Source organism: Trichoplusia ni, chromosome 15, assembly GCF_003590095.1.
Source record: "Trichoplusia ni isolate ovarian cell line Hi5 chromosome 15, tn1, whole genome shotgun sequence".
In the NCBI taxonomy this organism is placed as follows: Eukaryota; Metazoa; Arthropoda; class Insecta; order Lepidoptera; family Noctuidae; genus Trichoplusia; species Trichoplusia ni.
This window is the reverse complement of record NC_039492.1, coordinates 5,993,050-6,005,606: the sequence shown is the minus strand read 5'-3', so window position 1 is coordinate 6,005,606 and position 12,557 is coordinate 5,993,050. Positions and strand designations below refer to the sequence as shown.

At 34.1% G+C, this 12,557-nt stretch overlaps 1 protein-coding gene across 1 annotated transcript; it reads right to left on the bottom strand.

Annotated features, from left to right (window-relative positions):
* Positions 1-407: 407 nt before the first annotated feature.
* Positions 408-2,160, bottom strand: LOC113501207 (serine/threonine-protein phosphatase 1 regulatory subunit 10-like). The gene has a single exon (XM_026882275.1). It carries the CDS (start codon positions 2,023-2,025, stop codon positions 577-579), a length of 1,449 nt encoding a protein of 482 aa, XP_026738076.1. The 5' UTR covers positions 2,026-2,160; the 3' UTR covers positions 408-576.
* Positions 2,161-12,557: the final 10,397 nt, after the last annotated feature.

Below are 12,557 nucleotides of genomic sequence, written 5' to 3'. Positions count from 1 at the left end.
TTAAAATTTAAGCTATATTTCCAAGTTAAATGAATGCGCAATTTAATTTGCTAGTACACAGTGTACAGACATTTTTTTCTATTTGGGAATCGAACCCGCAGCTCATTGTCGTCAAACGATGTATCCTGCCCGCCACATACATTTTTTAGTACTAACTACATACCACAGTGGTTTATATTTAAAAACTAAATAAATAAGACATTTTAGCTTTGAATTTTTTTGTATTTGTATAAACACTTAAGAATACCTTTACATATTTATAAATATATGTTATGGAGAAATTACCTTTCTATTTATTGCTTTTTTTTACCCTAAAGTTATATCAGGCAGTAAAAATATACCTAATGTTTCTACCTTAAGCAAGCTTTGCTCGCTAGGCTAAGGCTAAAGTAAGTTTTCCTATCTTATCTACAGTACTTATTGCATACTTAAAAGAAAGAATAATTTGGTCCATAACATACACAATTATTTACATTTAACAGTCTTTTTTGAGTGTCTAACTCTAAAACAGAATCTTAATTTAATGACTTTATAGAATCTTTACAACAATTTTACGAACTTAAATGTACTTAATGTTTAAAATGGACAATTAAATCCCGGGTGTAAAAACGTACAATTGTCACCTTGTCGACATGACCCTTTTCTCTGGAAGTATATACAAACAGCTTTGCGGCCACCACGAGCACCGCCTCTACCTCTCTGATTATTATCCCAATTCCCGGGATTTTTCCCTCGCCAATGTCCGCCGGCACCTCTGCCACGCATAGCACCTCGGAAGTTACCCATACCAGGAAAGCCGTCCGGTCCAGGGGGAGGCCCCTGCGGTCCTGACATATTGAAATCCATCGGAAACATATTTTGTTGCATATTGAAACCTTCTGGTGGAACAGGATACATTGGATTTGGTCCTCCAAACATATCGGGAGACATCATCATACCGTCTGGAGGCATCATCATTCCTGGAGGCATATTTCCAGGAGGAATAGCTCCCGGCGCCATAGGTCCTGGCATGCCGTTAGCCATAATATGTGGAGGAACTCCATTAGGCCAATCAGGCACCATGTTACCTCCTTGAAACCCGGGAACACCAGGGAATTGTTGAGCTTGAAAGTTATTTGGAAACTGATTCATGTTAGGCGGGAACATATTTGGTACATTCATATTAGCTGATGCCGGAGGCGCATTGCCTTTGGGTTCAGGCCAAGGCATATTTCTAAAATCACTTATGTTGTCCTGATTGCCAGTCACATCATCTAAAGGTATTATCGTAGGTTCAGCATAAGGATGCGTTTCCGGATCTGGTTCAAAAGCTGAGTCAGGTATCATAGATTTAGAGAAATAAAGTGGCTGTAGCGTTCCTTTTTGTCTTATTGCTTGTAATTCTTTTTCTTTACTATTTTTCCCATGCTCTACTTGAACTTGCCCATCAGCGTCAATAGGTATAAGTGGTCTCCAGTTAGTCTTCTCCTCCATAACGTCATCATTACTAAGATTCCTTCCTTTCTGGAACGCGTCTCTTTCATGTATTCTTTCTAAGTATTTCATGTCAGTAAAGGTTTTAGTCACATTAACTCTTTCCGTTTCGTCAAGTTCAAAGTATTGAACTTCCTCGAGCTCAGAGTCCGGTTTCCATTTAATGCTTTTTTTGGGCCCTTTTCGTTTGTGATAGCAGAGAACACCCTTAAGTCCATTAATTGTTAACGTATGAGGTTCTGAAATGTCCATCTTCTCCTCGTTCTCAGTCTTATCAACATTCGTATCAGGGTCTTCATTTGAATCAGCATTTTTCTCCGATTTCTCTTTATCTTCTGTTTCCAGCGTGTCTTGGTAAAATCTTGGTGGCACAGACTTGCTTTCACTATTCGGACTACTCATGTTGGTGGGAGTGTGAGGTGGAGAGGAATCGTTTCCTGAATTTCCATCTTTACTACCACTGGTTCTTCGTTTTCTTTTCTTTGGATCTTTTTTGTTTGTAGCTGAAGCATTCAATGCGTCCATGAACATATCACTTTCTAACAACAGCATCGCTGGAACAAAAAGAAATAGATACTGTAAGTTTCAATGATATCTACACTTGTAGTTCATCAGGCAACTATAAGATACAAGTTTATATAGAAAATAAACACATTTTACAAGTCTAAAATGTATAACGATGGGTTCATTCGGTGTAAATATAAAATTATAGGTTAAAACAAAAAAGGTCTATTTATAATTCCAAAATGATACAAGTTAAGGATCTGGATTTTAAATACAACTTGTAACTTATTTAACTTGTAGATCCAAGACAGGATTTCCTTTTTTTACTAAATAAACTGATTTTATCAGATTACTTTCTGATCTTATTTATTTACAAACGCTGATGATAAACACGCAATCGCTGTTGATTAATATGACTGGGTCACTGTGACGTGAAGACAAATATTGACTAACGCTCTAGTCTGCGAATAACGGACTTTTTTAAATTGCAAAAAGATAAACAGGTGATCGTCTGTTTAGTCAAATGGTAGCCTTTTTATACGGTACCCATATTCGGAAAGTAGGTACTCTCTGATATAGCCGTATTACAACTAGTTTGAATACACGTAGATAAAACCTAAGCAATTCCAAATTCGGTTCGCAAATTTAAACAAATTCAGAAGTTATTCGAATCAAGTCAAATCAAGTTTGGCTATTGCTAAGAGGGAATCGTACACGGTGAGGTATCGACATCAAAACTTGTTTGAATTGTCGATAGAATATCCATACTATATAAACAATCATTATTTTATTATAGAATATTTTTATAATACTTGACATGTTGTGTCAATATCGTCAAATAGCCCTTTTATACTAAAGGTTAACGCCAAATTAGCCGTAAGCAGATTTATAATATCTACTCAAAGCAAAGGTCAATGAACAGTGAAAGTTAGCTTCCTTCGACGCTATCTACTGTTATTGAACAGAGCCCCGTTCATGAATGTGCCAACAAATCACAAATTGTCTGAAATTTAAATAATATTTAAGTAGACGTAATATCGGAACCTCTAACAATGCATTACATATTTTCAAATAAAATACATCTATCTCGGGCAAGATACGTCTGTATGTAGTAACTACATAAACCTACCTTAATTCTCTGCTGCCCCGTACGTAGAAAACAGAAGCGTAATGGTTTTACAGCAGCGATTAACCTACCGCTATTGATGCCACGGACACGTAGAATAACATAAGCAACCGCTTAAGTGTTTTATTTCAAACCTAGATTCAAAAGTTAGGGACCTAAATAAGTAAAATCGTAATCACCTTCTACTTTATGAATCGTCATGTCCGTATGTATATCTTGGGAACCAAAGACTTACGGAGTGTCTACCTAATTCTATAAACTTAACAAATTAAGTATTGCTTCGTAAAAATGAATAGGTATTCAATGTTATCACTTATTTCTTTACGGTGCTACAAAACCTTTCGCGTTGGAGGTCGACTCGTACTTGACCAGTGTTTCTTTGATCACGCAATGCCTACCGACAAGTTCTGCAAAGCCCTAAAATCTCAAACCGTAATATTATATTTATGGACCGGCACCGTTCTATTTAATATCTGCTAAACGAATATCACTACACAAGCATAACTGTTACATCCCGAGCGTCTAAAACAAGCGTACCGATCGATAAATAAAATGATTTCGTTTTATCTACATACTGCTAAGACACTACAAATCTAAAAAACAATTATGATTTCTTGCTCTGGTTCACCACTACGAAATTAAAAGATATTAATTATGAAACTAAAGCGTAATCTAGAGGACGGTAATGCTAACTAGTTTAGTGTACGAATAAATTTGCAACACAAGTCAGCTAGTCTTCAATCATTTTTAATAAACCTCAATTATCTGAAAACGCTCTACTTGGCGGCTTAAGTTTATTATAGGTCATCAATTACGAGGCGAGTAAGTACTTTAGGCCGTTATTTGCCCATGCTTTGTATTTTAGGGACGGTAACTCGCATAAATGGCTCAGGTCGACTTTTATAACTTCCGTCATATATTTAGACACTAACTGAACACGAAATTATGATAGCAGATATGAGATACACATAGCTTACTATCAAAATTAAGGCCAGACGAACAAAGTAGACAATAATTACATGTACAGAATTATTAATTACATGTAATTAATTCCAACAAATTTCGCTATGTTAGATAGTGCTCAGCAACAGTTTTAGTATGAGTAAACATGGTAACATGGTTTCACTATCTTGTCTGTTACTAGCGCTTAGTATGGTCGTTCAAACTTTCATTTGCTAGGTAGACTTTTTTAACCTTATACTAATTGAGTATCGCATTATGTAACCACGGTAAATTTTTTTATTTCGTGTTTCTAAACAACTTGTCGACAAAATTCTAACATACCGTACATAGGTTAAGATCGCAAAACAAAAACGGAAAAATTTATTTTGAAGAACACAAATAAAATCAGAATTGGCAGAGATTTCTTAAGAAATAAGCAGTACCTTCATCTTGTACATCATTTATATTTATGTTATATTACTATTAAGACCTCTTGTGTGTGTACATAAATTATTAAATAAATAAATAAATAAAATCTTTTTGTTTGGTATCTTAGGCTTACAATATTATGTTGTGCTGTGTTAATTATTAGTGAATAACCGAGAAAACCGTACTGAGAATATAATATTATTTGACTGATGACAATCACAGTTTTTTATGTTCTACTGCGATAGCAGTTAGTAATTATAAAAAAATATATATATTTTTGTAATTTCTATTGTAGAGGGATACGAAGTAACAGCAAGCACTATCAGATAAAAGATAGACGGAGCTTTGATATTTTCCCGCGAATGTGACACACACGAAGTATTTCGGGGAAACCCATTCATGTTTTTTTAAATACGTATCTATTGTTTTTGTGCATAAACAAATATTTTCCGAGAAAGCATTGCGTAGTAAACATAATACAAGGAAAAATCAACACATCGCATCTAAACGGATTTTGAAAATTTTGAATAGGAATCCAATTTCTTTCATTATTGTAAGCGTTTATGATCAGAGGCTGTTTAACTGTCGTTTTTGCTCTGCGAGGCTCCGTTTTTTTAAGATTCAGACTTAATATAACCAGTATTTTTTTTCGCTTCGTCTATCTTCATTTCCGATATAAGGTATACGTACTTACTACTTAGGTTGCTAATTTCGATAAATTCTATCACAGAATGACTCATTATAAAAGTTGAACTGAATAGTCATGCGGTAGGTATACATTATGCTAAATCGTAACTCATCTTTTTCGATCAATCGAAATGCAACAAAAACTTGCATTTCTTATTTATGACTTTTGGTTAAGTTTTAAACCTGAATAAAAATATGGTAAATTTGGTTAGACAGATGAGTCCAGGTACGTGATAAAATAGATGGCGTGGTACAGGTTTAATAATAATACGCGCAACTCAATAAATTAGATTTGCTTGAATATTATTTATAAAAGCAACTTTGTATAGAATAATTACATATCATAAAAACATTGGTCAAGCAAACCAGATTTTAATGTTAGTCAGGGACATAGCTACTAAATAACTATAGATACCTATATATTACGCGTACGTAAGTAATAGATGATATTTTGGGTTTTAATAATAGGTATCTACGCTCAAAGCTTAAAAAAGGTAAAATATTCAGTCAACTTAACAACTCAATTATTCTAACATAAAATTTCAGTCTATTAATCAGATATAAGTACCATTCAAATGTAACTTATTTTATTTTTCTTAATGTTTTTTTTCTGTAAATGCCCAGTACCGCTAATAAGAGTGAATGAGCGAAGTTAATAAGGACTTTTCTTATAAAAGTAAAACAGTTCGGGAAAAATTCGATTCACCCTGCTTTGTTTGGGAACCTAATGTTACAACTACATACCTATTAATAAAAAAATACGAATGTAAAAACGAAATACCTATGTACTGGGGATTGGATATGATGAGACTCGTTCACTCACACAATATAAGTTTTTACAATCGTACTTTAAACATTTCATCAAAATTCAGATAATTTACGCGTCTTACACTAATTCTCTCATACTTTACCTACAATTAAAACAAAGTTGTAACCAATGTTTGATCCAAGCGTTGGATTGAATTACAACCTCATTGGCGCGCTTGTAGTCAGTATGATTACTTCTATTAGTAATACTTTGTTAATGATAATGATGAAGACCAAAAAGGTTGGCCTAACAATAAACTTTTATTCAACCCGTTGGATATACTTTCGTGATGTATATTTTTCCAACAAAGTTTCTCTTTAATCCCGTAGGAATTTAGGAGGATAAGTTTTGTGGTATGAAGACAAATAACCAGAGTTACTTGACATCGTAACTAAAGACTGGGTTAGCCAAGTTGGTGGTTAATGGTGAAGAATTGCTAGATTTTGAATTAATACTGACATTAAAAATATTATCTTACAGTCGAATTTTGATACAGATCAGTACATAAGTCAAGACATGAGTACCTCCTTATGTTTTAAAAAAATATTTTGTATTTGATTTAATAATTATGCCCAATGCATATTTTTATTTAATAACTATTATAATTTATTTTTAATCAATTATCAATTTTTATTTTATTTTAACTAAGCTCTTAAGGTCTTTAAAAAAAAATGAAAGTGTACAAGGACAATCAAACTAAGAAAATAAATATTTTTTTACTATGAGTCAAAAGTACATTAATATACAAAAAAAAACATGAAACAAAAGAAACCACAACGCCTAGAAGTAATAACGCCCACAACTAACAACAAAACCAGAAGCGGCAAACCTTCGGGTACAGAACACGATTAAACAATCGCACGTGTAAGTTGGGAGCATGTGTAATCGCAGCTTTCACCTTAGCACGTGTCAAACACGTACCAAGACGGTATTCCTGCATATTGGCTGCGTGAAGAACTCCGTACCCTTGTCAACGTCACGCCTCATTGACCCCTTCCGACTATCAACTGCGAAGCAATTTATTTTATATGAATCCTCAACCTCTTTTGATGCTGTCAAGAAGTGACCTTTTATTGGCATAGGTATGCATGCATTAGCGTGTCATGCGATGATAAGGTGTTTTCTCAGAGGGAATTTGTTTTGCAGGTTTTGTGATTTTAGACATTAGTTAAATCACTTCAGATATTTGTCTTGTCACAAACCGGTTTGTTTCTTTTTTATTTTGATCCGATCATCGACTTTGTCCTGAAATATTATAATTGAACCGAATCAAGATGTAGTAGCAATCGAGTGTCATCATTGCCACTGCATGACTTCGCGCTAGAGTGTTAGCCGCAGCTCGCAAAATCTTATGCCTGGAGAAAGCCTATTGGCATATTTGTCGCACAGATTGGCGATGGCCCTCCGAAAAATCCTTCCGTCACTCATCTTAACCCCATAATGTAATACTTCTCTTGGCAATATGTAAAAACTCTTTTCTATCCAGACCATATGTGAGTTATCATTTGAAAAATATTTATACTTAGGTACTTCATATTCACTTAGAAAAACTGTGCAATGAGCTCGATAGTGAATAGGAGATAGAAAATTATTATAAGTTACCCTATTGTACCGGGAACCATAACTCAGGAAGCTTAAAACAAAACCTTCTTTTCAATACTGAATAAACGCATAAAACTGATATTCAGTTTTAAGGTTCAAATGGGGTCGTTAATGGTCCTTTAACCTGTCATAATTTTACGTATGCCCTCGTTAATATAGTCGAAAATGCAGTTTATTTAACTTTTATTACTGTGTCACGTAATAAAATCATTGCTATTGCTGTTATCGTCGCCCAACGGAAGATTGTTTTACTTGGAAGGATGCCATAACGATGTAAGGAAGCACAAAGTATAAATACATTTTGCATGCCACTTAACAGTCTGCGTTATGTATCATAGAGCGAGACAGTCGCGAGTTATGACCTGTGCGGCGATACTTTTGTAAAAGAATAGGGATGTGACGATGTTATTTTGGAATTTAATTTTTAATTTTGAGCTGAAAATAATTGTAAGATTAAGGGCCTAATCCAAAAAAAAGTGTAAGGAAAATGAAAAGAGGAAACCTATATTCTGAAAAATGAATGTAAATTCGGAAATGTTTTATTCATATAATGATGAGTTTGACTCATTGCAGCATTAAGTTAAACCACTAAACAAGCTTTGTGGGAAATTGTACCGTGTAAACTTTTGTATTCGGCAATTTTATATAACCCCGCGCTGTGGGACTCTACGAAGCTATACAATAGCTATCATATTTATATGTATTGATAGATGAGGTGCACTTGGGGATACGTAAAAAAATGTTTATAAACAAATCTATTTTTGACAGATTTATAATTTACATTTTTAAATACGTGCTTTCTTCTCGACAGTAGTATTTACGATTTAATAATAGATGGACTGAGCTCAATAATTTACAAAGGGTGGAGAAAATTTGTAATCTCCAACCATTGATCACCACACTAGCTCACTGCATAGCTAGCGTGGTGATAAATGCTCAAACCTTCCTTCACAGTAAGAGGCCAATAGATTCTACTCTTAGGTATTTTTCCACAAGTGGGAAATATAGTTCTAAATATATATTTGCTATCATCAATATCATCGTAACCAAACTACCTCTCTAACGCCAAAACAACACACATTTTACACTATTTTAAAATAAACAATTTAGCTTCTAACATAGTCTTTTGATTAAAAACACAAATGACGTTGTTTTAAAGTAGCTTATCGTAACAAGCTGACAACAAAACAAACTTAACTTGCGCACTTCTCAGTTGCAGCCAATCACCGGGTATATTCCCCTTAATGAATTGCCGATCGAGACTCCGCTGTGACGTCAGACTTAAGAGATGGGACATAATAAAAACCTGTCAAGTGCGGGTCGAGCTCACCACACTAAAGGTTCCCTACAAATAGGGTAAAGAAAAACATATTTTACAGAAAAATGGTGGAACATCATATTTGTGACAGTAACAACCGTTGCTTAACTAGGATTTTGATTTTTGTTATTTTTTGTTATAGCGGCAATAGAAATACATCCGCTAAAATTTCAAGAGTCAAGTTATTACGGTTCATAAGATTGAGACGGACTAACAGCCAAACAGCGGAGGCTTAAAAATAGGGTTCAGTTATTATTCATTGCATACAGAACTCTAAAGGCTGCAGAAAAAACCGACGACACCAGTAGAACGTAATTACTACCTAGAAATTATAAATGAAGTCGTTAATTTTAAATACCTAGAAGAAAACTTTTAATATTTTCGATTAATTACACCGAAGTTGCAGATTTTAATTTAAACTTACAAAAAATCATCTTGAATATTAAAAAAACACCCCGTGTCGGCTTGGCTTTCAATCGGTACTTTATTAGTGAACTTTGAGGGTAGTCAAAGAAAAAAACATGAATGCTTATTTTTGATTAGGCAGAGTGTATTGACCTTAATACATAAAGGTTATTGACCGTAGTCTGGGAGGCAGAGGAAATAGTTCATAAACAAAAATGTTTTTAAAATGTAATCGGCTACTGGTTGCATACTATGTCTAGTTAGCACAGCACGACGTCGTTTACAGACCGATCCATAATGTTGCCTCCTGATAATGGCACGGCCATTTTACCGTGTCACTGCTTTGTAGCGTGACTAGACGCATCCTTACTAGCTGGTTTAAACGTTCTTTAAAATTTGAATTGCGTCGAATCTTATCTAATGCTCCTTTTAATTAAAGATATGATAAATCAAACATGATTATAGTGATTTCTAGGCCAAGACAGCTTAAAAGGCATCGTATTTGCTTAAAGTAAATCGAAAAAAAAAATCTTTCACTAACACATACTAATACAGATCTTTGACTGACACTTCTTATTTGGGCGGGTAGGCATCAGGCACAAAAATGAAATCGAAACAAAAAATACTAATATCAATTACCATTATAACTTAGCAACATATCGCCTAATAAATAATCGACCTAGATCCAGTATACTAGCACAATACAACGACATGTATAATGCTAGTATATTTAGCTACCCATGCATTGTGAAACCTTGACAGAAACAGCATTCCCCTACATTGTAAGTTCCGTTATAATGTTCCAATGGATTGGTCTCAAATTCATGAATTTCTATACGTGAGTAATTCAATACTATGCCTTTGAGCCACTTGCTAAGTTTGGTGTAGCTCCTACATGTAATGGAATATATTCGGTATAGCCAATTGCCTTTATCCGTACATGCTGTAGGTACATTATACCCAATATAATAGAACAGGATCTGTAAGACAGTCTAAATGTTATAGTTTAGAATAAATGTGAAGTGGAAAATTAACCCTCCCGAGCTGAAAATAAGCAAGCTACATAATAAGGGTTACGTTATAATTGGGGTAAAAATAATGGTGGACTAAGACGGCTCTTTCTTTCTGTTGTATAAGTTAACTCGGCCATACTGCTGTGGAGTACAATTTTGGTAGTCTTAGGTAAGAACTTTTTGCTAATACCCTATTCATTTGAAAGGGAAACTTTTATTAAGAAATATTGTGGAACTTTGTACTATTTTAGATGTTATTTGTATTTATTAGAGGTAAGTTGGCTATCTGTCTAGATGGAGGTAAAATTACGTCTATTTATAAAATTAGCTGTTCGTCAGGTGTTTAAATGCTAATTCTGGTTAAATTACACGAACTTTTTTCTTTTAAAGCCAGATTTTTATTCAAGACAGGTGACAACGAATCTTAAAGTAATCTTGCGGTTTTAGAAGCGAGATATCGTTCTAAACGGTATAGAACAACGTCTCTTCCCCTATTGCTATGTTACTTTAGCTAGTGATGGTAAGCCCCCGGTTTATTTTGTTAGTAAAAGAAATAGATGTAAGTGCAACAGACAGTAAATCGTTATAGCGGTAGAAATAAATCATCTGCAAAAAAATCTACTGTCTATGTAACACAGTTCATGAGATGCTGCTTTGTGATGGACGGAGAGATATACAGAGAACCTCTCTCTCCTCTCTATCTCTTCGTTATTAATTCTTAGATACGGAACCCAAAAAAAAAATACTTTTAGCATTTAAGCAACCATTTGACCGGCAAAAATTTTAAAGATAAATATCGATCATATCAGGCTTGTATAAATATAATTTCCAAAATGATGTAAGAATGTTACGATTTTATACAAATCACATCGATTTGGGCGCACTGCGGCTACATCACAATGACCTGAACTCACAGACTCCACCGAACTCTCCCGGTAATGTACAAATACAAGCGAGTAGGCCAACAGATATTCATTTAAAATTAATTTATTACAGTAAATAATAATATCAGAATGTTAAGGTGATATTACTGAGTAAAAACCCTTTTCCACAAATAATATGCTTATAAGGATAGCAACCTCTAAAGTCAATTCTTAAAAGTAATGAAAGTTGTGCTTACCATACAAAAAATCGTTCAAGTGCGATTCCGGAAAAAAGTAAACCAATATTGCTTCAAAAAAAGGTTTTAATCAAGTTCATGAACGTTTCAGCTGTTGCTTAAACACATATTTATATTGTTAGTATAAGTTGTTATAGTAGAATACGTCATAATAACAGAAATCTATCACCTGTGAACATTTAAACTATCCAGCTATTATGGTTCATGAGTTACAGACTGAATGGTGACAGAATGATAGACAGCAACACCTTATTAATAATCTGTTTTTCTTCTCTTTTCTTCTCTATTAATTACTATCCCTACTTATAAAAATATAAGGGTTGAAAAATCTGCTTTAATTTTCACTTTCTCTAATCTTATTTGTGTTCTAGATTTTCTTGATTACAGGTCGCCGGGAAATCCACTTACATTAGGAGCACTCGAATAGGTGTAGTGATTGGGAAAACACCGAATTTTATTGTTCTGTTTACCATCCCGTGACTGACGACTTGAATTCAGTTCAGGCAAGGATAATTCATTTTTAAATAAAGCTTTTATCCTTTGGCCTATTTTTCATTAATTTTACCTCCATTTAAAAAGTAGGAAGTCCTTATTTCCTATCAATATTAATATGCAATATACAAAAATGTTAAACAGACCTCATACTGACACAGACTCATTGAAATAAGACCTTTTCTGCACGGAACTAATCAATTAACTTAATGAATAAAATTAAAATATTTAATACCAACTCATATGCGACCCACTGTTGAGCACAGGCCTGGCTCACTGTGGGTTGAAAATTTCAGATACATCTTTAAATAATGCAAAATAGCATGTGTCTGTCATAAAATACTGTTCCTTCTATGACTCAAGGTTACCTTTTTCTTTAAAAAAAAGGCCTGAACATTATAATTTAATACTTATGCAATCACATCGAATGCCTTACTCCTCATTAGTCTCGTACAAATGTAATGAGTTTCAACAACCCAGGCACATTACAGGCAACAAACATATTAGCGATAACAGTGAAGTGTGCGCCTAATGTTTGCAATTTATTTTTTGAATAGATGTAATGACGGAAATTGCCTTTCGACTTGTCAGCTTTTGTTCCAGCCCCTTGTGCCTCTTTTGTTTTCGTCGTGGTTCCA

What these genes read in the sequence shown, in the direction of transcription:
- LOC113501207 (XM_026882275.1), bottom strand. Translation starts at nt 2,025, where the DNA reads ATGCTGTTGTTAGAAAGTGATATGTTCATGGACGCATTGAATGCTTCA.